This window comes from Hydra vulgaris, chromosome 12, assembly GCF_038396675.1.
Source record: "Hydra vulgaris chromosome 12, alternate assembly HydraT2T_AEP".
NCBI classification, from domain to species: Eukaryota; Metazoa; Cnidaria; class Hydrozoa; order Anthoathecata; family Hydridae; genus Hydra; species Hydra vulgaris.
The window spans coordinates 29,620,049-29,647,733 of record NC_088931.1 but is presented as its reverse complement, the minus strand read 5'-3'; the positions used below and the strand labels follow the sequence as shown (position 1 = coordinate 29,647,733).

At 28.5% G+C, this 27,685-nt stretch overlaps 3 protein-coding genes and 1 long non-coding RNA gene across 4 annotated transcripts in view; 1 reads left to right on the top strand and 3 right to left on the bottom strand.

Moving 5' to 3' along the window:
• Positions 1–540, bottom strand: part of LOC100198383 (phospholipid-transporting ATPase VD) — a 47,072-nt gene extending 46,532 nt beyond the window's left edge. The window contains exon 1 of the mRNA XM_065812850.1: positions 113–540. Coding sequence (XP_065668922.1) covers positions 113–483 — 371 coding nt within the window. The 5' untranslated portion in view covers positions 484–540. The remainder of the gene's footprint in view (positions 1–112) is intronic.
• Positions 541–2,537: 1,997 nt separating this feature from the next.
• Positions 2,538–4,570, bottom strand: LOC136087714 (uncharacterized). The gene is made up of 3 exons (XR_010642004.1): positions 4,110–4,570; positions 3,181–3,334; positions 2,538–2,734 (listed from the first exon to the last, which is right to left on the bottom strand). It is a non-coding gene; the product is annotated as an uncharacterized LOC136087714 (long non-coding RNA).
• Positions 4,571–9,479: 4,909 nt separating this feature from the next.
• On the bottom strand, positions 9,480–22,646 carry LOC100213852 (pyrroline-5-carboxylate reductase 1, mitochondrial). Its single transcript, XM_065812848.1, has 2 exons — positions 22,301–22,646; positions 9,480–10,103 (listed from the first exon to the last, which is right to left on the bottom strand). The coding sequence occupies exons 1-2, from the start codon at positions 22,605–22,607 to the stop codon at positions 9,568–9,570; spliced, it is 843 nt and encodes a 280-aa protein (XP_065668920.1). The 5' UTR covers positions 22,608–22,646; the 3' UTR covers positions 9,480–9,567.
• A 228-nt stretch (positions 22,647–22,874) lies between these two features.
• Positions 22,875–27,685, top strand: LOC105850927 (uncharacterized). Its single transcript, XM_065812849.1, has 2 exons — positions 22,875–23,454; positions 27,235–27,685. Exons 1-2 carry the CDS (start codon positions 22,927–22,929, stop codon positions 27,538–27,540), a joined length of 834 nt encoding a protein of 277 aa, XP_065668921.1. The 5' UTR covers positions 22,875–22,926; the 3' UTR covers positions 27,541–27,685.

The window sequence follows — 27,685 nt, the reverse complement described above, 5'->3', positions numbered from 1 at the left end:
CCAGTATTAAACAACCAACATTATGACTCTTAAAAGATTAACAAATACAAAATGTATTTTGAAATATATCTTTTTACATTATTTGCTTTTTGGATTACTTTTTTTTATTTACCTTTCATAGACGCTGCAAATATAATTGTTCACCATCTTATCAGATAAATATCTCTGTCTATCTTCAAATATATCTTTTAATGCAGTGACAGCCAGAACGAAAATGAGAGGAAACATTGCAATTTCTTTCCCAAATGCATTAACTTGTGGAATCCAGTTAAGTATTATAATAAATAAAAAGTATACATTAGCAAAACGATGAAACTGTTCAAATAAATTTTTAGGTATAAAAGTTAATATGGTGTATTTTGTAGTTTTAATTTTATTTCCTCTGTGTTCATGTTTATTGACTATTGTTTTGCTGACTCTTGGTTCCACTGTCCAATCATTAGATGATAAAGTTGCTGGTGGTGAAAACTTTCTCCAATACATCTTCACAGCAAATGCAATATCATTTTAACATTAAAACTAAAAAGGATAAATACACTTATAACTATATATGATACAATATGGTATGATATATATACAATATGGTATATATATATATATATATAAATATATATATATATATATATATATATATATATATATATATATATATATATATATATATATATATATATATATATATATATATATATATATATATACATATACACATTTGTATCTTTATAATCACTTATTTATTAAAATTGTTATCGTTGCAGATGTAACCGAGTAAACTCTAATTATAACGGCGGCTTTTTACTTTGATCTATAAAAAATTCTATGGAATAAAACGTCAAAGAGAAAGTTAATATTACGAAGGCTGACGCAAAATCTAGCGTAGTATGCAAGTATTTAACGCGAGGTTTAATTGCGTGGGTCACGACATAAGAAGAAAATACCTAAAACTTGCTAATATATTGACAAAGTACTTATTTTAGGCTTGCAGTTAAAAGAAAGTTCTTCTCCTTTTATATAGAATTTTTTTAAATAACTTTTTATTTTTATTTATGTGAAATTGAGGTTTTAACTTAGCCCTAAACCAGACTTTTTTTAATAGGATAAAAAAAGCTGGTGCTCGCTTTTTCTTTTCTTTTTTTTTTTTTATTAAGTTTTTAATAAATTTCATTTTTGCTGAATATTATTCTTTAATATAAAAATTACTCGCAATTTTTCTTTTTCCTCAGTTATATTATAACTGATTCTAGAGCATCAACAAAGTCGACATTCCGACGTCTTCAACCACTCAAGTTGGCAGCAGAAGCACTTTGCAGGAAAGATGCTACCCGCATAACTGCAGAAGGAGTTTTCAAGTTTCTGAATAACAAACTGAAACAAAAAATTAATTATTTGAATCAAAATATGCAAGAAGTATGAAACTTTAAAAATTCAAATTTAAAAAAATGAGGAGTTGGATCATATTGGCTGATCATTCAAATTTCTAATGATGAGGAGTTGGACATTGTGTAAGAACAAAGGAGGTTTGAAGCAATTTCAGATAGAATAGTTCCTGTTTGATGTTTGATTTTGAGAAACTGCTGATTCATTTCCAATAAGCTGTTCCATCTTGTTTGACAGTCTAAAACAAAGGGGCAATTTCTTCACCGTGTTGTTTTGTAACTTATTAGAGCATATTTTTGACCTGAGATTTCCAGAACAAATTTACAATTGTTCGAATTTTATTGATGACAGACTGGAAATTATTATGCTTTCATTGATTTTATCATCAATGAGTCTGAAATTTTTTTCATTACCAGATTTGTCATCGCTTTTTAATTATCATTGTCATTTGACAGTTCAGAGGCATTTTCCTCACGTTTCAAGATCCATAATAGATACATACAATTTTCTTAAATCAAATATATAAATTTTAGACAAGGCACAAAACGACTTAAAGAGACCAGCTAAGAGCTTTCCCAGTAAACATTGAACAGTTGGTAAATAGTTGGCCCGATCCTAATAACCAACTATTAGCTACAGTTGGGCCAACAGTCGGCTATTTAGTTGGTATTGTGAAAAAAACGTAATGCTTTAACCAACACTTAGCAAACTGTTTCATAAACTGTTGGTAACATTAACGGCCCAACAGTAATAAAACTGTTGACTAACAGTTGGTACCATTACCGGCCCAACTATATGATTTTTTTCGCGATTTTTTAAATTCGCTTTTGCACTTTAAATGAAAGTGTAAATGTTATAAATGTTTACAACTATCTTTACAACTTGACGTGATGGTGAAATGAGTTGCATATTTGAAATCAAAATGAGAAATGCTATACAAAAAATAAATTGTTTGCTCGGTACCAGAAAAAAAAATTTTTTGTTGACCTGTGTAATAATACAGTAATAATCATTGTAATAATAACAGTAGTAATAACAATAACAACTACAATTATAATAATAGCAGTAGAAATTTACAACAGTAACAATAATAAAAAACTAGCAGTAAGCAACCCCTAATACGGGTTATGGCTAATTAAATCATTAATAACAAAAACACATTAATAACTTGATATATTATCTAAAAAATTAAATACAAATTTATCTATAAATAATATTTTAACTTTGAGTCCCTATCAGCAACGTCATTGCTTATAGTTAACGACATAAAGACCGCATTAACATCAGTTGAGTTCTTTTTAAAATCTGTCGCAACACAGGTACCAGAAAAGGAATGTCAAGTAAAGCCTGCAAATACCTAAAAAGAGAAACGAAGAAAAAATTACAATTTTTAATTTAAAAAGTTTTATTTGCATTTTATTGTTAGTAGAATTAGGATAATAACATAACAAAAAATATAAAGAATAAAAAGTAGCTATTACAGCCTAGGTCTATCAACACAAAACATAGTAACAATAACACATATAATAAAATATTTGTAAGCACACATTACTGTGTCTCCAGAGTAATTAAAAAAGAAAAGATTATAAAAAGGCTAGACAACACAATGTAGTAACGCTGGAAAATGACACCACAACTTAATAAGATATTTTATTAACTAAAATACTTGAACTAAGAAAGATTTTATTTATTACAATATTTGAACAATCGATATAAAGCAGCATGTTAAAAAAAGTAAAAAAACACGCAATAAATAGTAGTAACTGGTTTTATTATGTTAGCAGTAAACAAAATTATTTTTACCTTGATTTAATTTCCAGCATTTCTTAATTAAGCTCCAGTTTCTCTCTAACTGTTGACTAACGATTAATAGAGTAAATTTCACATCATATTAAATTTACGAAATTAAAACCATGTTTCAACAGTAAGCAAATTAATCAATTGATGAAAAAGGCAACTAAAAAAAAAAAAAAAAAGAAAGAACATAATTATATTTGAAATTATAAAAAAATATAATATCATTTAAATTTAAAACTGTTATTAATTGTTACTATAAATAATAAAATTCATACTCTGCTTTTTTTTAAATTGTCTAAAGTAAAATCAAATTAACAGACATTAACACTGCTTGACACTGAATTCTAGCAAGTAAGTTTTCTGCTCGCTGAGCAGCATTTCTTTCATTTTACAAACAATTAATTTTATCTTGCCTAGATCTATTTCTTTCACTTGAAAACAACTATTTTCAAGTTGCCTATTAGCATTTACATTAATAACCTTTTTGAGCTTAATATTATCCACTTCAATTTCACTATTATCATTAAATATATTACCAGTAATATTACTATTGTTACAACCGAATAATAAAAAAATGTAAAAGAATCTTACAAGTTGTGATCTTTTCTGACCAAAGACAATTTTTTAACTTAATTTTTTAATTTAACTTTAATTTAAACTTAAGATTTATTGAAATCCATATCTTTTTATGTTTATATACTTAAGTCGTTTATCAAAAATATTAAACAATATTTATTTACATCAGTTATTTTTAATTTAACAAAGAATCTAATCTACAATGCACAAAATTATTTAAGTAAGTGATCAACAAATTACTGACTGTAATTTATTGATCACTTTCGTGTCAACAAATACAGTCAGTTTTCCATGTTAAATACATAAAATATATATCCAATATAGAATAAATCCAATATAAAAAAAAATAGTAAGCTTACTCAAATCAGTACCAGTTATACTGTGTGAAGTGACTAAAAAACACTTCAGTTCTTTCCAATTGCACTAAAAAATAGCTTTCACCTCTTTTCAATTGCAATAAAATATAAAACAAAACTTGCTTACCTTAGTTGCCTAGTTCTTAAGAATATAAAAACAAATAAGTCAAACACCAAGAACAAACAAACATTTATTTATTAAAACTACTATATTTAAACAAATTAAATTAAACAAAGAACAACATCAATTCTCCTTAAAGGCTAAGAAAAAATTTTCAGCTCAAATTTTCTTGCAGACCTTGCTTGTAAAACCATGTGAATAAGAAAAACATTTAGAAATGCATAGAAACTACTTAAAAATGACATATGCAACATTGAAGTTTAGATGTTGACTGGACTAATTACTAATAGATGTTTTTAAAAAATTCATACAAATTTACAATACTTTGTTCTTCTATATTGCATAAATCCATATTATGATAAATATGAAATGAAAAAATGTAAGGAATAAGTAAACACAAAGAAAAACATCATATAATATATGATATATGATGTTTTTCTTTGTGTTTACTTATTCGTTACATTTTTTCATTTCATATTTATCATATGATAGATTTATGCAATATAGAAGAACAAAGTATTGTAAATTTGTATGAATTTTTTAAAAACATTTAGTAATAATTAGTCCAGTCAACGTCTAAAATTCATATATGATATATGAATCAAAAATCAATGTATTGATAGATTATTGTCAATAACAATAAGGCATAGAAGTAGTCGTTTAGGGAAGAGCTAAAAATAATACCATATAAGCTATACCTACATTTATAGATTAAGTCACTCTTAAACACAAAATGCATACATACAAATTATTATATTATAACATATATATATTTATACATTAGAATATAATAACTTTTATGTATGCATGTTATATATATATAATATAAATATATGTATAATATATATATATATATATATATATATATATATATATATATATATATATATATATATATATATATATATATATATATATACATATATATATATATATATATATATATATGTATATATATATATATATATATTTATATATATATATATATATATATATATATATATATATATATATATATATATATATGTATATATATATATATATATATATATTTATATATATATATATATATATATATATATATATATATATATATATATATATATATATATATATATATATATATATATATATATATATATATATATATATATATATATATATACATACAGAAATACACACGTAAACATACTACTTTATACGCACATATACATTTTAGCTGTTTTTTAAATCTTATTAATAGTTAAACCAACGCGACTAAACATTTACATAAAATAATAAATTATAAATTATTAATACTTTGATAAAATTTAGTAGTAACTTTTACGATTCAAAAACACGCGGTATTCAGTCGGCTAATGGTTGGGACGAAATGTCAACAGTTAGCCAACTATAGCCAATACTAAGCCGTTAGTTTATTATAACTTACTATTATAAATTTCAAGTCTTAACCAATAATAAACATAAAAGTTTAGCTTAAACTTTTAACCAATTACAAACTTTGAAGATAAATTTAAACATACCGTTTATATGAATAACTAACAATAATAAATTTAAACTTTCGACTAATGTTTGACATACACAAAAAATTTAAACTCTCTACTAATTACAAACATAAAAATAAATTTAAACTCTCTACTAATTAAGGAATTTTTAAAGATAAGTTTGAGTATACCTCAATTTTAATTATTAAATATAACAATATTAAATTCTTTACCAATTATAAACATAAAAGTAAATTGAAACTCTTTACAAATTATAAATTTTTAAGATTAATTTTAATTAAAGATTAAACTTTAAACCAATTATAAACATAAAAATAAATTTAAACTCTTAATTAATTTTAAGATATAAAACAAGTTCATACGCATCGTATTTAGTTAAATAAATAATCAATTAAATAAATAGTTTGTGTTAAGATAAAAATATGATATAAAATAGAATAACCTTAAAACTATAAACCCACTCCATTTTAAATTTAAACGTCATTTATGACAACTATAAACATTGACTCTTCTGTATCTCCCTATCGACACTTACCCAAGCTCCTGGCACTCATCATTGCACAGCCTCTACACTATCGCTATGAATATTTGGTTTATGTAGTTTTTACTGTTCTATAGATCTATGTTCAATATGTAAGGTGTTGGCTGAGCCCTGGTCGTTGGTAGGTCACTTTGCTGAGGGAGCTACTGCTGACCCATCACTGACTGATGTAGGTTATAGCTAACTCGACTTGTTTCTTCCTAATTTGAATTCCGTTCTCTACAAATACCATGAAGCTATGTTGTTACCCCTCAACCCAATTACCTACCCTTTAAACCAATATTTACGTTATTGCTATGGTTATTTATCTTAATGTGATTTTTACTACTTTTCTAACGCTCTACTCCTTAAGTGAAGTGTTGGTTAAAATCTGGCTGCAGGTAGGTCAACTAGTTGTGGGGGCTACAGCTGACCCAACATTGATTGAGGCGGGTTAAAGATCATATAGCTAGTTTGGTTTGCTGGAATTGGATCAGTTTGTGTTTTATCAGTTGGGACTATAATTTTATCAGTTGATCCAACATTGATTGAGGCGGGTTAAAGATCATATAGCTAGTTTGGTTTGATGGAATTGGATCAGTTTGTGTTTTATCAGTATGGAATCCACCCTCTACTGATACCATGAATCGATAATGTTACCCCTCAACCCGAGTGCTTACCTCTATACATATATCTACGTTATTGCTATGGTTATTCATTTTAATATGGTTTTTACTACTATTCAAACGCTCTGCTCCTTATGTAAAGTGTTGGTTAAGATCTGCAAGCAGGTCAACTGGCTAAGGGGGCTACGACTGACCCAGCATTAATTGAGGCAGGTCAAGGATCACTTAGCTAGTTTGCTTCGCAGGAATTGGATCAGTTTGTTGTTTTGATAGTTGGAGATTCACCTGCTACTAATACCATGAATCAATACTAGAATCTTTCTCCATAACCCTGGTAAAGCCGTTTAAATATTATTCATTAATTGAATTTTTATATAATTTTAAAACATAAAATAATAACATTAAATAAAAATTTTTACTCTCTTTTTAAAACTTTATTATTAAATTTAAAAATTTAATTTAAGAAACTGACTTGTGAATGTGGTAAAATTTATTAGACTCTTTAAATTATCAATTAGCGGCTAGTAAATGTCGTGATTTTTTTCTTTTTTTTTTCTTTTTTAATATAGCATAAGAATTTTACAACTTCGTACTTCATAAAAAACAAGTAAGTAAAACAGATAGAGGCTAAAAGAAGATGAGGATGACAGTACGTAGTCGCAATCTTTTCATAGAGCCGCTTTAACAAAATTTCAACAAATAATGTAAAATGTAATAGGTAATAAAGTTTCGTAAAATATATACGTAATAAAATGCGTAATTTGCTAATAAGGTTGTTAAGCAACAAAAAAAGTAGAGTAGTAACATTAACTAAAAACGTTTCTCAAATTTTAAAAATTTCTTTTTTTGTTATAAACTTGAATGAACTTAACGAATTTACCGTACCTTTGAATTTTTTCTGAAAGGTATTCCATACTTTACGACCTCAATTTGAAATGCTATATGCTGAATATTTATTTATTATCCGAGGGGGTTTAAATGTGTATAACATATTATAGTTTTCATTTTTACTTAATTCAAACTTGTTATTAAAGCTTATAGGAAAGATATTGTAATTGTAATGATACAAGAAAATTAAATACTGATAGACTGATCACTTAGGGTTTAGCCTGTTCACGCCTATCCTTATAGTAAATGATTTTGCAAGCGTGTTTTTGTAAACTATATAGTTTTTTAAGCTTTGATGTTTGAGTACTTACCCATGAAATGTTTGCATAGCTGATGAAGCTATGTAATAGCCCAAAGTAGATTAATTTAAGACTTTGTGAATTGACTTAAGAGCGAACTCGATACATCAAAGCTATTATTTTGGTGATTTTTGACTGGATGTATATTATATGAGGAAGCCCGCATAACTTTTCATCAACAATGATTCCTAAGAATCTTAAATTGGATTGCTTTTTAATTAGTTTATCATTTAGGTATAGGTTAAACAACTTGAGAGGAAGATTTTCCTCGTGTTTTTTTATGAAATAGTATATAGTTTGTTTTCTCAGCATTAAGCGAGAGTTTGTTTGCTCTATATCATTTGTTTAGTTTATCTAGGTTTATATTCATGCCCGCATATAATATTTTGATATCATTGTTGGTGAGGAATAGATTTGTATTATCTGCAAACATGACTGAATTCAGTTTTAAGGATGCATTACAGAAGTCATTTATATATATTAGAAAAAGGAGTGAACCTAGAATGGTTTTGCGGTACTTGTTCATTTCTGTTAATTAGATATAATTTCAATTTCAGCTCATATACTTTTGAGTTTATTTGTTATTTCTGATGCGTACCTAAAAATTAAATTTCAAGTTGAAATTTGGTTTTTAGGTACGCATCCAAAATAACAATACGTCCGAAATACGTATAACCGACATTACAATACCACCATATTAAAATTTTTAAAAATTATCAACCACAAACTTTTAAACGTTACAAAGTTTAAACGTTTTAATACCAAATAATTTAAAAAATAAACTACTGTGACAAAATAAGATTAAAAAAAAAACAACCAAAGTTTGGCAACAAATCACATAAAACTTTTACGTCAAATATTTAATAACTGCATATAAGTAATTGTGCAGCCGGGGCGCAGTAGTTAGAGTTCTGGCTTAGAACTAAGAGCCACAATGTTTGACGCCAGCTCTAGCCCAAAAAGCGACCTTGATAAGGAAGGAGGCGTGAACTTCTTAGTTAAATGCTCTTCCGCGGTGCTCTGTGATAAAGAAAAACGTAAAGACTTCTGGGAGTATCTTAATAACCAAACTAAAATAAAAAATCCGTCCATTGTTCCCCATTTCAATCAACGGCCTCCCGTTTATGGAGAAGTAGAGCAGTTTACGGATTTTGCCGTTTATACGCCAAACTATCAAAAGGGACTACGTTTGGTCATTTGTCCTGCACAAAACTGTTCAAAATTTTTATCATTATAAGTAAAGTATTTTTTAAAATTAAATTTATTACTATTTTTAAACAAAATAATTGACAAACTAAACTCAATACTTGGGTAAAAATCATTTTTTAAATTTTTTAGAGAATCTAAACCAAAACACCCAAAATATAACCACTTACCCCAATAAAATGTAAAACAAAAGAATAATAACATCAAAAAAGTTAATCGTAATATTTTAATTAAATTGTATGGTTAGCATTGGCAATAATAAGTATATATAAAAACAAGTAAATTTTTTCAGATTTTTAAGTTTTTTTTGTTCCGTTCAAACTTTCACCTAACTTCCGAGATCTTTCTGTAGCTGCTTTTACAGCATCAATAACGGCTCCTCTCATTCCACCAGATTCTAAACTATATATGCCATGAATTGTACTCCCACCACCTGAACAAACTGCATCTTTTAGTTCACCAGGGTGCTTTTCTGTTTCTAATATCATTTTTGCAGCACCTAAAACAGTTTTAGCAGCCATTATTAAAGCTTCTGCTCTGTTCATTCCACCATGAACAGCTCCATCCGCAATTGCGTCTATAAAGGTATACGCATAGGCAGGTCCTCCACCTGCAGCTCCTGTGACAGTGTCTAATAAACTTTCTTCTAGCTCCGTGCAATAACCAACAGAGTTCATTAGCTGATTAACAAACTTTCTGTCCTCGGGCAAACAATTAGTTCCCAAAGTAAAAGCAGATACGCCTTCCCTATACTGAACGGGTGTATTTGTCATGAGGCGAACAATTCTCGTTCGAGGTGGCAATAACATCTCCATCGTTTGAATTTTTATGCCTGAAAAATTAAAAATAGTTATAATATAACAGTTACAATAATATATAGATATATTATAAACAATAAAAACATTATATAAATACAGTATCGGACAAAACGAGTGCAACCAAATAATGCTAATTTAGTTTCTTTATATAAAAGTGCTGCATTTTTTCAATTTAGAGAAATAACTATGTAACTGTTTAGAGACAAAGTTCTTCAAGTTTTATTCATCACAAAGTTCATTATTTGTACACGAAAATTAATAAATTAATCAAAAGTATTATAAAAAGTTGATTTTCTTCTGGACAAAACAAGTGCAACTCGACAAAATGTTGACCAAACTGTATTTCGCTATCAATATTTCGTGGCGAATCCTTTGTTGTCAATCACAGCCTTGTATCTTCGAGGCATAGATTCGATCAGGTGATCAATAAAACTTTGTGGAATTGCTGCCAGACCTTTTGGATTTGTTCAAACAGTTGATCCTTATTACGAACACCTTCACGATTAATTCTGCGGTTGACGATCTCCCACAGGTTCTCTATAGGGTTGAGATCCGGAGATTGAGGCGGCCAATCCATCACCGATAGGTGGTTGTCTTGAAACCACTGCTTGAGTACTTTTGCAGTGCGTTTCGGATCGTTGTCTTGCTGAAAAACCCATTTTATTGGCATATTTCATTCAGCATGAGGCAACATAACATCTTTCATGATATTTTTATAAATGAAACGGTCCATTATTCCATCGTTTCGATGTATTGGACCTAGACCGTCAGCAGAAACCCCCCCCCCCAGACCATTACATTGCCTCCACCATGCTTCACGGTCTTATGGCAGTAACGTAAATTGAGGCGTTTTCCGGCCGGTCGACGTACACGGCAAATGCCATCGCTCCCAATCATGTTGAACTTCGATTCATCACTGAACAGGACAGTTTGCCATTTCTGCACATTCCAGTCAGTATGAGATGTAGCAAACAGGAGTCTTTTCTTCTTTTTTTTTATTGAAATCAGCGGTTTCTTTGCAGGGCGTCGAGAAAACAATCCGGCTTCAACAGCACGTCGTCTGATTGTTCGGTCCGATACAGGCAGCTAATTGCGTTTGTATCTCGACTGATGATATCCAGGGATCCTTCTTGACGGATCTGACGATCATAGAATCCTCTCTAGAAGTGGTGGAACGCGGTCTTCCACCTTTGTTATCTGCTGCCAACTTCCCCGTAGAATGATATTTGGAACATAGTCTTGATACGGTCCATTTTTTCACGCGATATTTATCACAAATACTTTTTTTGTGACATTCTACTTACGTAATCGCCAATAATTTTCTTTCTTAGTTCCAATCCAAGAATGTCGGGAGCCATTTTTGCACTTGAAGTCATAAAAATGATAAAAATAAATAATCACGCTTCTCAAGGCTTACCGTGTTACATTTACCTTGTGATGATACAATAATGCTCTGTGGAACACAACGTCTTGGTTGGATGTGGACTGTATTGATGTAATAAAACACTTGTTGTATTTCACTTCTTGTATTGATGTTCTTCGATAAAACACTTTGATAAAACTCACTTCGATAAACTGTTTTGATAATACTGACTAATTGACTTCCATATACTGGCTGAATTACATGTCGATTTACATGTCTCTTATATAGTAAAATGAACCTGTGTGAACCTGTTCTGGAAGATTCTAGATGCTTCTTTTTGATGCTTCTGGAAGCTTCTGGATGCGTCTGGATGCTTCTAAATGTTTCTGGATATTTCTGGATGCTACTGAATGCTTCCAGATGCTTCTTCTGGAAACTTCTGGAAGCTTCTGCATGCTTTTGGAAACTTCTGGATACTTCCTTATATTATTAAAAAACTTCTGTGACGTTGACACGGACCAGACTTAAGAAAATGAAACAAACCAAAAAAGTTGCACTTGTTTTGTCCGCTGCAAAATTGCACTTGTCAACGAAATTCTGCCTGTGTGCTGTCACCTGTCAGCTGATTGCTCATGTCATGGCATGATCTGACTCCAGACCCCTGAACTGTTTGCTGTGGTAGTATAGTTCGTTTCGTTTTTAAGACATGTAAAATAAGAAACACTTTTTAGCATTGTTCGATATTGGTTGCAAATGTTTTGTCCAATACTGTATATATATATATATATATATATATATATATATATATATATATATATATATATATATATATATATATATATATATATATATATATATATATATATATATGTATATATATATACATATATATATACATATATATATATATATATATATATATATATATATATATATATATATGTATATATATATACACACACAAAGGCGTAGCTAGGCGTTGGCATATGGGCAGATGCCAAGGGCGCAACACTCGAAGGCGCCAAAAATGATTTTGGCGCTTTTTTTTTTGGGAAAACAAATAGAATGCGTATATGCATTTTATTTCTTAGACAATTACACGAGTTAGATATTATCTAGGAAATAAAATGCATATACGCATTCTATTTGTTTTCCCAAAAAAAGGAAAACAAATTTTTTTTTTTGTCATGCACATTTTTAAAAATTCAATTTTGGCGCCAAATTATGTATTTGCCAAGGACGCCGAAATCCGAGCTACGCCTCTGTATGTGTATACAGGCCTCGGTAGGAGTAAATAAGCGCAAAAGCGGAGAAAAGCTCTCCTAAAACGAACATGGCGAGCCATGCGAGTTTTTCCTTTAAACTGCTTTTTACGAGAGGTTTTGGTTCTTGCACATGCTATCTGTTTATTTATATAAAAATTGCTTATTAAATGCAAAATTTGGATTTTTTTTTTTAAGCATCTTTGCTTCCAACAAGGCTGCAAGCAACCACTAATTAAAGTTGGAAGTTACTGTAAGAGAAAAGGTGAAGATTGTAGAGCAAGATAACGATTGACGGACGACTTAAAGGATTGCAAATTATATGAATCAGGAAAGCAAGATGAAGGAAGCGAATTTCAAAAAACTGATGTTTGAGGAAAAAAACTAGACGAATAAGAGTCTTTGGAGCACTTAGGACCAGTCATAGAAAATAGATGACACTTAATTGAATGACGAGTAACACGAGAATGAATTTTAGTAGATGGCACAAAAGACGCTAGCTCTTTAGAGCAGAGCTCATTACAGTATTTGTAGAAAAGTGAAAGAGAAGCAACATTACAACGATTTGATATTGGTTGAAGGTTGGCATCAAGAGCAGACCCAACTATGTTTACAATGCGTTTTTGCACCTTGTCTAAAAGGGAAAGAGCATCATTAGAACATCCGCTTCAGATTTGGCTACAGTATTCCATACAAGGCCGGATTTGAGATTTATAAAGATAGAGAATAGAATCCGAAGTAAAAAACTGTCGAGCTCGATAAAGAGATGCAACTTTAGCAGATGCTAAGTTTGCAACAGATTTGATATATGATTTCCAAGAAAGATTGGAAGTAAGAGTTAATCCTAGAAGATGTAGATGAATCATCATTTACATCACCGTTCATAAATATAGGAAGATCTAACTTGTTGCGAAAACGATTGGCTGAAAAAAATTGAGTTTTATCTGTATTGAAGTTCACCAGCCACTGTGAGCCCCATGCTGTAGCAGAAGTGAGATCCTTTTCAAGTTCAAATACCCCCTCCAACCAGTCAGAGGGTGATGGTTTCTTATCACGACAAGAATAAATGGTAGTATCATCAGCAAACAATGCCACCTTAGATGTGAGAATATCTGGAAGATCGTTAATATAAATTAAAAAGAGTATAGGGCCAAGGATAGAACCTTGAGGAACTCCTGAAGTTGCAGAATAAGAAAAAGAGTGCTGTCCATCGAGGACAACTTTTATACTACGATTGGAATGGAAGAATTCAATAATCTTAAAGATGTTGCCAGATACACCATAAGAAGAAAGCTTATAAAGATGACCAGCATGCCAAACTTTATCAAAAGCTTTTGAAATGTCAAGAGCGATGGTCTTAACCTCTCCACCTTTATTTAATGCACGATAAAACCTATCAGTTATTACTGTTAGCAAATCACCTGTAGAACGAAAAGATCGAAATCCATATTGATGGTCAGAAAGTAAGTTATTAGATTCAAGATGAAAAATTAAGTGTTTGTTAATTAAAGATTCAAAAACCTTGCTAATGATAGGAAGAAGACTAATGAGACAGTAGTTAGACGAATCAGATCGCTCTCCAGAACTTTTGAAGATAGGGATAACAGATGCCGCTTTCCAGCAGGCTAGAAAACAAGACTCTGATAAGCACTTGTTAAATAGTTTTGAGAGTATAGTTGACAATTTATAGTTGTTACAATTTATACTTGTTACAAGCATATGTTTGTAAAGTTAATGCTACATTAATATACACATAACAGGCGTCATTTTAAACAAAAAAAATATTCCAAATTTTTTTACGTTTATGTATGACGAAAAGTTTCTTCACAAAAAAAAATTACTATGACAGGAAAATGGGAACAAGAAGCCCTAAATTCTTTGCCCCCCCCCCCTTACCCTAAACGTGAGGTAAATGAGTTAAGGTATTTATTTTTTCATAAATATAAACTAGTTATGTATTCATCGACAGATTTCAAACTTTATGTTTAAATTATTCGGTGTTCAGTTTTTAAGACCATGTAAAGTTTGTGGCCCTCTCAAATTGAGAAGGGGTTGTTCTAAAAAAAAAAAAACGGTTCTTTATCTATAATATAAGAAAATTTTGATAAATAAGGGCGCCAATCAGCAATCAGGGTTGCTGTCCCAGGCGGCGTGACAGCTTTCGGTGGCTCTATCGACTGCTAAACATAGAACATCCTTGACTTCATTTGCAAAAGAAATATTATTCAATTTTAAAAACAACTTTATACAAATTTTATCTAATTAGCTGAAAATTGGTATATTGATAAGTTTTAGATTGAGCAATCCATTAAAATAGCCAAAGCTGCATAAAGAAGAATAAAAAACATTCTGTTTTAACAGTTAGAAAATATTTTCACCTTTATTTATCCAATAAACATAATATATTGTTATTGAATATATATTAGGCTGTTAAAAAAATAAGTTGCGTATTGAAAAGTAGCTAAACCTTTTGCCCAGAATGTTTCAAGGTGGCTTATTTTATAACAATAAGGAAGTTTTTTAATTACTGAGCTAATAAGGTTTAAAATGGTATTCTGGAAAAAAAATTATTTTTAAAAATCATTTTCTTTTTTGCAATGAACTTTATTCAATTTATATATAAAAGTAGTTAATCAATTTTTAATTATTTCTTTAAGGCTTACAAAGTTCAATTTACGGTAGCTTAAATGGAAAGCATCATGTTATTATAGGGATCAAGCATCATGTTATTAATAGGGATCCAGGAAGTATCTAATGTAATTGGAAAATACAGCTGCGTAAACAATTGCTACATTTTTATAGCCATATTAGCACATAAAATTGTATTTTACACCCTTTTCAACAAAAAAATTTTTTATTTTTACAGTTTAATAAAACGATATGGACGTGTTTGAACATGAGAATAAATTGCGCAAAAAAAAATCGTAATAAAATTTTTTATTTATTACGATTTTCGATAAAAAATTATCGAATTTTTTTTAAAACTAAGGTTCTGTGGTAACTAAATATCTAGTAACTAAGATTCAATTGTATAAATAACAATAGGTTGGAAAATTTTAATGAGTTTTTGTCTTTAGTCGAAAATTCTTCTTTTTTTTTCCCAAAAACTTTTATTTTTTCAAAAAGGTACTAATTTTATCGCGGTGCTTAACTATTACTCGTGATAACTTGTACCTATTTGAAATCTGTTGTTTTTATTTATACGCAGATCTCTTTTATTGAAATAACCAACCAATTGTCAAATAGCTTATCTAATTATCGATTAAATTACACTATGTTTAATTTTAATATTTCACTTGATTGATTTATATCACACCACCACTTACATTTTAAATCTTTTCAATATTAGAGTTTGTCGTAAACAAATATTCTGAACTAATTGATTTTTTTAGCTAGTCTAGACATCTACGGCGATGAAGCGTGCTGCTGTTGTAAAAATCTCCTTTTCTTTGACTGGGGGTTGCTAATAATAGTCTTTTTGTCTTTTTGTTCTCTCTTTTGACTATGACTTTATATTCTCTGTCTTCTTTTCTTATTTATCCTCCTCAATTTCTTTTCCAAATGTTTTCTTTTCTTATTAGTTTACCAACTCCACCAAAATTTTATGCATCACCGGAGAAAAGATTATTTTGATGATAATTAGAGAATGTCGGACTCCAGTTGGCTTTTTTTGCACTGAATAAGTTGTCACCTACAAAATAAAAACTTTCACAGCTGCTTGAAGCAGTTGCAACACAAAAGCGTCGTCTTGCCAGCTCAGCCAGAAGTGGTAACTAGTCCTTGTGTCGTTTCCACGAACAAGTATCTCCACTTTATGCTTCCCAGGGCAATAGGACATCGAATTGTTGAAATTCAGCTCCCTTTCACGAATTAGCTTTTGCTGGCTAAAAATATTTGTAATGTTTGTATTTAAAATTTTGTAAACCAATACACTTCCTCTTAAATCTAAGTTAAGTTATTGCAATAAATACTAATCAAAATAATTGTCAAATTTAAAATAAAAGGTTTTTCTACCTATAATTTTCAAAATCAATGCATTTTCATCCTAATCAACAAAAAGTTCTTGAAAAAATATTATCCATTCTCACCCTGCCTAAAAATCTTTTACTGCTTTTAGGCCTAGAAAATCATCCCCAAACTCTTCCTTAGACTTTGTTGTCTTGCTTTCATAAAAGCTGCTATAAGGGTGTTTCTCCACCAGTTTTTGGACTACATTGTTATAGACTCCCAATTCTTTGAGAGACAGGTCTCGGTAATGTGGATGCAATAAAGAGTACGATAGTCCTGTCTAAGTTAACAGATTTTTTAGGGTTACTCATTTTTGTCAGAGATTCCTGGAAGAATTGCTTGACCACATCAGTTTTATAACTTCGAGATCCTTTCCTTTTATGTGATTACAAGTGAGAGATTTCCTTGGAAACCTCTCACTTGTAATCTTGACAAACTTTTCAACTAAAGGCAGTTTCTCCATTATCACAAACAACTAATTCGTTGGAATCAAATCTTTTAGTAGAGCTTTTTTTTTTCTCTAATCTAAATAAGTGTTTTCATCCTCAAAGTTGGCTACAGTATTATGCAATTAGAGTTTCGTCTAATTAAGCTTGGTGTTACAACCTTGACATATTCATACAATTTCTGAAAAATCAAAAAAACTGTAAACTATTTTTGTATTTTATCAAAAATGACATTCAACTAAATTATGGTAGGTGCGGGTAGTATGGACAGTGCTAGTAATACAGACATAGTACGCAATAATATAGTTGTACGCTTGACTTGAGAATTTTTTGCACAGATAACATTTTAAATACAACAATAAAGTAGCAAAATAATTCAAGAAAATTAGACGTTTTATTTAGAAAATTATATTTGAAGGTTTCACGTTTGTACAATTTTAATCAAAAAACAAAACTTTGCTTTGTAGTTATAATAGGTAGTTGTGATTGTCAGTGTGATTTAAAAGTTCTACAGGTAATTATTAGCTGTTTACGTTGTGAACTGTAATTTAGCTCAATTAAATGCGAAACCTTAATTGTTATAGCTTGTCATTTAATGAGATACTTGTAATGTGAACGATGGATATTGTTAATAATATGGATCAATTTAACTGTGATCAACTTAATTGTATTAGTTGATGGGTAGCCAAGTTAAAAAAATTATTTATTAAAAATTAAATGTTACTGTATTTAAACTTGTTGTTGTTACAGAATATGTCAAGAAAGTTAAAATTGGTCAAAAGGAGAACAAGCAATATTGACTCTAGCAGCACTGCAGAATACTATTATCCTATAAATATGGTTGTGGAAGGTATGTCACACAGAAATGCAGCATTAAACAAAGATTTTTCAAGATCTACCTTAATTACGCAATTTAAAAAAAGTTGGAGTAGGCAAAGGTTTAACTCAAAAGTCAAATGAATACATTGAACGATACACAAGAAAAATAGTTTGCTGATGTTGCTCATAACACAGAAACGAGATTATACGGTTTTACAACAAATGACATCAGATTTGTTGTATTTCAATATTGTACTGCAAATGCCATTTAGGCTCCTTTTAGTCAGAAAAAAAAAAAAGCTGGTCGCGCCTGGATAATAAATTATTAATTGAGGCTTTTTTGTAAGCTGCAGGTGTTAATCAGATTGACTCAAAAATTATAAATTGTACTAAAATCAGCATTATTGATGGAGTGCGAAAGATCTCAATTGGTAATATTTACAGCGTTGATGTGTCTAGCTGTTCAATTGTACAAAAGACAAGAAAAATAGTTTTTAAGAAGACAAGAAAGGCGAGAATCTAAACTTATATAACTACTCAAACCCTGCGACTGCATTCAACTATGTTATGATATATTCTTATCGATATACGAAGAAGCATGTCGATTATATATTCCTTTTAAAACACTAAACAAGCAAATAGTTAATTCACCAAAATGGTTTGACTCGTATACAAAAAAAACTCATTCAGAATAAACATCGTGCATGTTACAAATTTCGTATAGAATCTAAGATGTCGAACAAACAACAAATAGCATAAATAAGAAAAAAATGGCATATCAAAAAATATGCAAAAAGTTATTTGAGCATATAAAGAATAAGAAAATGCAATTCGAATTGTCATTAATTAATAAGATAAAAAACAGAAAAACTTCTTTTTATATGTTAAATCAAAAAAAAAAAATTAAACTCGAGGTAAATTCGTTACAATATAAACACGGCAATTTAAACACCACCAAAAAGACAATAGCTAATATATTTAACGAACACTTTCAATCAGTCTTCACAAATGATATAAATAATGAGCTTCCTGAACTTGAGAACCGTTCCTAAAGTCAAACCGCAATATTACAGAAACTAGAAAATTTAAATATTCACAAATAAATCGGAATTGATTTCGCTCACATCAGTCATATATATATTATTATATATGATTTTATCCAATACATGGATAAAATTATTCTTAAGTAACAGACTACGAGTAGTACTAAGTTAAACCAGTCTGATTGGAGTCCAATTAGAATTTATGTAATACAAAGATCAATACTTGGACCGAATTCTCTGATTTATAAAAACTCGTCGGCGTAATGACATCTACTGATGGAAAATACACCCAACATATCAAATACTGCGCCAACAGAGCTAACAGAATGCAGGGTTTAATTAAACACACTTTTGAATTCTACACCATATCATCTGCTAAAATATCGCATAAAGCCTTTTTTCGACCCCTTTTCAAAAATGCAGCACCAATCTGGAATCTATCAGAGAAATATGATATCATCTCTTGAAAAAGTTCAGCGAAGAGCAGCTTGAACATAAAGCCCCTTACATCTAAGTTATAAAACGATTAGACAAATATATTAAAAGTGAACATAAAGTCACTGGCTGATATTACACACTCTCGTTTAATGTTATAAACATTAAAATTTTGTTATAAGTTATTTTAATTGTTATTTTGTTGAATTTCAGAATAGATAGTTATTATTATTATATTTTTGGCTTTTTGTTTAGTTATTTTTACAAATAACACCTAAGAATGTGCTTTATTAATAAGGTGACTTTAGTAATAATAACACAGAGTGCGAGCCAATATTCACTAATATAATAAACAAAATAACAAAACAAAATTAAAAACTATAGCTAACTCTATTTACAACCAGATGGTAGTTAAAAAAAAAACACATACAGTGGCAGTATTCGGATTAGAATCATACATGAAATATTAACAAAATAAATTGTAACCACGACTACACCTTTTATCATATGTAATACAACTACCGAATAAAAAACAGTTCAACAGTATTCAACAAATTAATATTTTAGTGTAGAGTTGGTATAAAACTACACTCATACGGCTTGGAATAGACTCTACCAATCTGCAGAAATTGTCCAGCACAATTAGTTTTTTCGAAAATACGAAAACGCCAGAAAGGTTTCAAGAAAGAAAAAGAAAATACCTATTTTTTGACAACCTTTGAGAAAAATTTATTGTTTACAACTTTCTCGAAATTTGTTATTTATTTCTCAAAATTTATCGCAATTAGGATTTTTTGCCAAGTACTAAAAAATAGAATTTCAACTAAATGGAACCAAATTAACTAAACGTGGCTGATTTTTATCATGCGAGTTTATAAAGCAACAATGCACGACAATAATATCTAATGACATGGAATAAAAATGTAACAAAAAATTTTACACTAAAATTGTAAAGAAATTTGATTTCAAGCAAATTATTTTTAAGCTTGTAAACGACATAAATAATAACAACATAAACGCATGATAATTAGATGCCAACGATATCTTGGAGTAGATTTTGATTTGGATTTAGATCTACTCTATATTAATAACGTTAAAAAAAATCTTTTTACGTGGTTGAAACAATAGATGAACAGATTATAAATTAATATCGTGCAAAGCAATATACAAGCATATGTAAAATTCTTATCATGTCCCAAACAAAAGATTTAAAATAAATAAAATTTCTTTAAAAAAGATTCTTGCGTAACATTACTTAAAGTTGAAAAAAATTACCTTCTGCTCTCTTTCAGAGGAAAACGACCACGACACTATCTTTGTGCATAAAGTTTAAACTGAGATAATTAACTATTTAGAAAATTATCATCCAATAATAACAAATAATAATTAAAAAGAGCTAAAAAATTTTACTTTTATTGTATCTATATTTATATTTTGCTTCTCCTGTTAAAGAGAAATACAATAACAACAACCACAATAAAAAACATTATAATCCGTTTTTGGAATAACATTCGTATAAAAATCAATAACGAGCGCTGAATAGTATCAAAAATGCAATGTTGAAAAAGCATTTAAATTTTATTTACCATAGATATATGTAAACATAAACATATGTAAAATTTACCAAAAACTTACTTATTATAAAATTAGGCGTCAACGAAGAGATTGCGGAGATAAGAGATAGTGGTGGAATCTTTCAAGTAAAGCATAGACGCAACCGATTACATACATGCACATAATGATTTACAATGTCACAATATGTGCAGCCTTGTATCTAATTTTTATGTTTTAATATTTAATTAATTGAAATTTTTCAGAGCTTTTTTATGTTTTTTCAGCATTGGCATTTTCGATTTTGTTATAACTAATGACTTTCTAGACATTACTACGGCGACCCAATAACTGCAACAAGCTATAAAGTATTAAATTAAATAAAATTGATTGGTTTATTATCATATTAAAGTAATGCAATTTGATCACATTTAATCTTGTATTTTAATTAAAGTTTAAAATACTCCCAAAGGTTTAAAGTTGACGCCATTTATATATATATATATATATATATATATATATATATATATATATATATATATATATATATATATATATATATATATATATATATATATATTAAATAGTAAAAAACTGATTTGGTCTGAACTGCATCTCACTCGAGAGTTATTACCGTGTGTTGAGATATTTGTTGGGAGTAGGAGCTAATTCAAATTTAAACATTTTATTGTTTTAAAAAATTAAAATGTTTTAAAAAAGATGCAATTTTGGATTTTGAGAAAAATGCAAAATTGGATATTTTGCTTCCTCGTGTTCACAAACAGGCTTATGATTTGCTCTTTGTTTAAGTTTTCTGTATCTTAAAACAATAATCTGAGCAACTTTCTCTGAATTTTTGAAAATTTGAAAAGATAAATTTGGTCTACAAAGGACCTATAAACTAATTTGGAGGTAGGGTGTCGCAGCTGCAGCGCTGTTCACGAGCCGTGCAAAAATGCTCAATATCTGTGTAACAAAAAAAGCAAAAGAAGATGTGTTTGGTAGAATTTTATGTTGATTTTTTGAAAGTATACATAAAATTTAACTTCATAAATTTTTCTGCCATAAAAATATTTTTGAATTTATAGAATTAAGTTTTTTTTTTTTTTTTTTTTTTTTTTGTATTGTTTTTTTTTTAAAAAAAAGGTATCGTTTTGAACCTAAAAAACTGCCAAATAATTTTGCTTTAGTTTCTTATTTCTGAAATTAAAATATTTTTATTAATAGTTTTTAGAGATTAATTTAGACAACTTTTTTCCTAAAGTTAAAAATAAATAATCATACCTGCAGCAAAAGAAAGAATGAGATGGTCAGCTGATAAATGAGGAGCAATTTCTCGTAGAACATGCACCAGTATTTGTGGTTTTACGGCTAAAATTATTAGGTTATTTTCTTTAGCTAGTTTTACGTTGTCTGTTGTTGTTTTGCATCCTAATTTTTGTAACCATTTGATATCACGCTCTGTTGGTGCACTTGACCATATCTCGTGTAACTGGATTGTTCCAGCACTCACAAACCCCTTTGTTAAAGCTTCTACCAGTTTTCCAGCGCCAAGAAACGCTATTTGTGATAGTCGAAATGCGCGATACATTCTAATAGAAACTAAATTAACGTGGTCGGTTTTAGTGGTTATTACTAAAGTATTAGGGGGTTTGTAGTTTTAAATATAAATTTAAAACTATTATCAATGAAGTTTATTTTTTTATTAAAAAAATTGTTATTATTTTATTAAATAAATTTATTTCGTATTAGAAATTTTGTACATTATCAAAACATATTATTGTTATAAAAAGAGTTCTAGAGTATGGAGAAACTTCCCAGTAGAATACAACATTCCTTCATTTATAAAGATAAGTTTTGCGAAAGATTGAAATAAGTGTTACGATATTTATAAAAAGCATTTAGCACTAATGGATGAAAAAATTAATAAATTAACGTTTGAAATGGGATTTAGCAGGGCAGAGGCAATTATGGCTTTAACGGAAACAAATGGCAACATGGATAATGCTATTGAAAACCTTTTACAACAAAAATATGCACCTCCCCCATATTCAAGTACTAATGTATCAAGTAGTGATAAGAATATAGAATGTCCTGATCAAAATAGTTTTAGTTCTGAAAACTTAAGTAAATCTTCCTCTCAGGAAACTAATTTTTCTCCAGATAAGATTCCTTTTGATTTTATTAAGAATATACCTGCTGAATTTGTTTTACCATGTTTACCTCCTCCGTATCAGAAAGTTGACACTATGAATAAAGTAAAAGATTGGGAAGATGAATCAAAATTGTTTCATATAACTGAAAATACTGAAAGAAATCCACATACAGATATTTCAAAATATTATCAAAAAAGATGCAATGTTTGTTTTAATGAAATTTTAACATTAGCTGATGATGGCACAAAACATATAGAAGAAATTGTTCAGCATAAAATGAATGTAATATGCAATAAGTTATTATTTAGCTAGTTTTTAAACTATATTTAAGAGAGGTTAGGATTTAAAGTATATATGTTTTTGTTTTTTATATTTAACTTAATATGAAGTAAATGAAAAACAATTACTGAAATTATTTGATGAATAATTTAAGAACTTATACCAACTTTTGAACTTATGCATGTATGTATAGTATGTATATATATATATATATATAAATGTATATATATATATATATATATATATATATATATATATATATATATATATATATATATATATATATATATATATGTATATATACATATATATATATATATACATATATATATATACATATATATATACATATATATATATATACATATATATATACATATATATATATATACATATATATATATATACATATATATATATATACATATATATATATATATATATATATTTATATGTATATATATATATATGTATATATATATATATGTGTATATATATATATATAAATAAATATATATAATACATACATAAGTATGAGTTCAAAAGTTGGTATAAGTTCTTAAATTGTTCATCAAATAATTTAAGTAATTGTTTTTTGTTAACTTCATATTAAGTTAAATATAAAAACAAAAATCAGATATTTTTAAATATTAAATTTATAAAATTATTAAAATTTTGATAACCCTTAAATAATTTCATATTGGATTTATATCTTCTTTTTCATATTACTTCTTCAAAGCCCGGACAACTGTCTAAATTTGCTTAGTTTTAAATCAAATTTTCTACTAAAAACTAGTTTTGTCATAACTTATATAAGTGTAATGGTAAATAAATGTACTAGTTTATTAAAAAATATATCAACTGTAAATTTGATTCAAACAGTTATTCTAATGGCATTACACGAATAACTAAATTATGAAATCATTTTTTATAATTCAATTATTAAAAAAGAGTATAAAAATTTCAAGTTGTTATGAACATTTAACAGATTTCTGATCAAAGTAATCATATTACTTATTAGTCAGGTTTTAAGTATTAATTATTTTTAATATTTATAATAAATAATTATTATATATAAACTGGTTTGTTTATAAACGTTTGAATTAAAATTGAACTAAGTTAAAAATAAAAAAAATTGATAAGAAAAATTGAAAGGTTAACCATATTACCATCAATCACAAAAGTCTGTATTTTATCAACTCTCTCTCGCTTTATTAACTCTGTTCACACTCTAATTCACTTCTAGATTCTATATTAGATATAATTTAATTTAGAATCTAAAAAACATGATACATATTGTGCAATCAAAAAAAGTCTACTGGTCAAATATTTATGTAAATCCAGAGATAATATAAGCAAATACTTTATTTTTCTTGTGTGGAATTAGTAAAAATTTAGTGAAAGTTGCTCATGTTGTTGTTTTAAAAAACAAAAGACTTGAACAAAGAGCAATTAATGTAAGAATTGGTGTGCATGGATGGTGTCTCTGTTTGTACTTTTGGTGTACATTGTCAAGGCTATATTGGAGCCTATTGTTACAGCTTAGGGATTATTAATAGTATTGAGGCAATTGCTTGGACTATTAATAGTGTACTGCATACAATCTGTGCTTTGAGTAAAGTTCTTTAACAAATTTAAAAATGACTAAAATACCAAAAACTATAAAACACAAAAAACCTTCGCCATAACCAAGTTCTCTAAATCTATCATTCACTAATATTCGTGGTCTTTGAAGTAACTTTTCTTCTGTTGAGTCTTATCTCTTACAAAGTTCACCAGACCTACTTGCTTTTTGTGAGACTAATTTGAGTTTGGCTGTCTCATTTTGTGATCTTATTGTTGATGATTATCTTTAATTCATAAAGACTCCAATAGTCACAAGCTTGGCCTGGGCATCTACATTCGTAAGAATTCACCCATTTGTTGGGAAACTAGGTTTGAATTCACAGACTATTTTTTATGTGCTTTCGTTTAGTACTACTTCACTCTATTATCTTTCTCTTTGCTGAATTGTTTGCTAAGAACTTCTCATAAATATTATCTCTTGATTCCACTAGTTGCATTCTATCTGATATAGCCAACAAACAGGTTAATTGATTGTCTGACTTTAGTATCACTCCAGCTTCTGTATCTAAAGTGATTTCCTGCTTAGACTCTTCTACAGCTTGTGGACCCGACAACATACCTGTTGTAGTCTTGCAGAAGTGTTCTCTGGAGCTGTCGTCTATACTTTTAAAACTATTTAACAAGTGCTTATCAGAGTCTTGTTTTCCATGCTGCTGGAAAGTGGCATCTGTTATCCCTATTTTCAAATATTCTGGAGAGCGATCTGACTTGTCCAACTACCGTCCCATTAGTCTTCTAATCTTCTTCACAAGCTTTACCATACAACATCATTCATATATATATACAGTAAAAACGTAAAATATTTTTTTTGCAAAAACCGTAACTGTTTATTATCCAATTATTTAAACTTTTTTGACTTCGCATTTTTTATTTTAGTTGCAATAATAATTATATGTTTGAGAACAAAAAAAAAACTTTTGCAAGAACTGTTAACTGCTCCCATTAAACGTTTGAAGCAAGAGCTAAAGCTCTTGCTTCCCACTAAGGTATATATATATATGTATATATATATATATATATATATATATATATATATATATATATATATATATATATATATATATGTATATATATATATATATATCAGAAAGCAAGGCAATTTTTTGCTGACCTTGAACAATTCTAGGTCAGCATTGCTGAATGCCGACCTTAATCCGAGAGGTGATATATATATATATATATATATATATATATATATATATATATATATATATATATATATATACATATATATATATATGTATGTATACATATATATATGATGTCATGATAGTTGACTGTTAGTTTGAGAGCATTTTTTGTTCCTTTTTATCATAAATTTGTTTTCCTAGTCTCTGATACCATCACTGTGGTAAAGAACTGCCACTTTTAAATATATGCTTTCATTTTTTTGTTTTCTAGAACAGTAGTGCAATAGAAATTATATCAGATTATTTCTAACTATAACATGAAATTACTGAAATATTGTATTGAAACTTAACAGTTTCAAATAATAATGTAGGCTCACTTATTAAACTTCTATTTCTACAGTGTCTGCCTACATAAAAAAATTTTCCTTTCGATGTAGGCAACTCAGTGCCAATCCCTATTTAAGTCAGTTAATGTATGTACACTTTGCTGTGCTTGTCCTTATATTACCTGATTTGTTTATCCTCTATAAATCTGCGTTAATGAGCATGAAGGATACTTAATGTTGGAATAAGATTTTAACAAGAGATCTTTTCAACTGATAAAGCTGTGGTTTGAAGTTAAGTGACCAGAAATATACAAACTTCTTTTACTGACACTGATTTGTTTTGATTTTGATTTTATATGATTTTGCTCGTATTATTATCATCACCGTGTTACTATGTTTTTGTCTTTGTAATACAATATGCCAGTACAATGCTATATGCACTATGTGTCTAAGTAAGGCAAAAAATATATAATTTTGTATAAATTAGATTATAATAAATATTTAGTGTCAAAGATGTCTGTTTGTTGCATCTTTTACAAGTGCCCATGGTAAATGCTATGTACCCATGGTACATGCCATACACAAACCATGGTTAAGTCAGTGATTTATGTGTAAATTCTATCTTATTAATAGCTTAAATTAATAGTTAAATTTGTACTGATAATTTAAAAGATTGAGCATAAAAATGTATTATTTTTTAGTATTTCCATTATTCATGCTTTACAAAAAAATTTGGTCCTAAGTGTGCCTATTGCTGCTTTCCACTTTTTCTACCAGACAAAGATCATGAAATTTCTGGACAATACTTAGTTTATAAAGATAGAGATTATCATGTTGAATGTTACACTAAGTATGCTGGACCAAGATGTTCTTATTGTTGTAATGTAATTGTTGAAGTACCTGGTGGAGAGTACAGTGGAAAAAGAATAATTGATGGTCTAAAAGAATATCACGTGGAATGTTACAACAAAAAAGTGTATGCTATTTGGAGAGCAAAAAATTCTTGATTTTGTTATTCTTTTTTGTTTTGTTTTGTTTTTCAGTTTTTAATAATTTTTTTCTATTGCACTCGATTGGCATTTTAACTTTTTCGTTTTGTATAAGTTTTATTTTATTGTAAAATGTTTTTCTTATATATATAAAATTTTGATA

Bases quoted from the DNA above. Each gene is read 5' to 3' on its own strand.
- LOC105850927 (XM_065812849.1), top strand. From the start codon at position 22,927: ATGGATGAAAAAATTAATAAATTAACGTTTGAAATGGGATTTAGCAGG. The intron at 23,455-27,234 runs GTAATATGCAAT...ATTATTTTTTAG, and splicing joins TTGTTCAGCATAAAATGAAT to TATTTCCATTATTCATGCTT.
- LOC100213852 (XM_065812848.1), bottom strand. From the start codon at position 22,607: ATGTATCGCGCATTTCGACTATCACAAATAGCGTTTCTTGGCGCTGGA. The intron at 10,104-22,300 runs GTATGATTATTT...TTAATTTTTCAG, and splicing joins CATTCTTTCTTTTGCTGCAG to GCATAAAAATTCAAACGATG.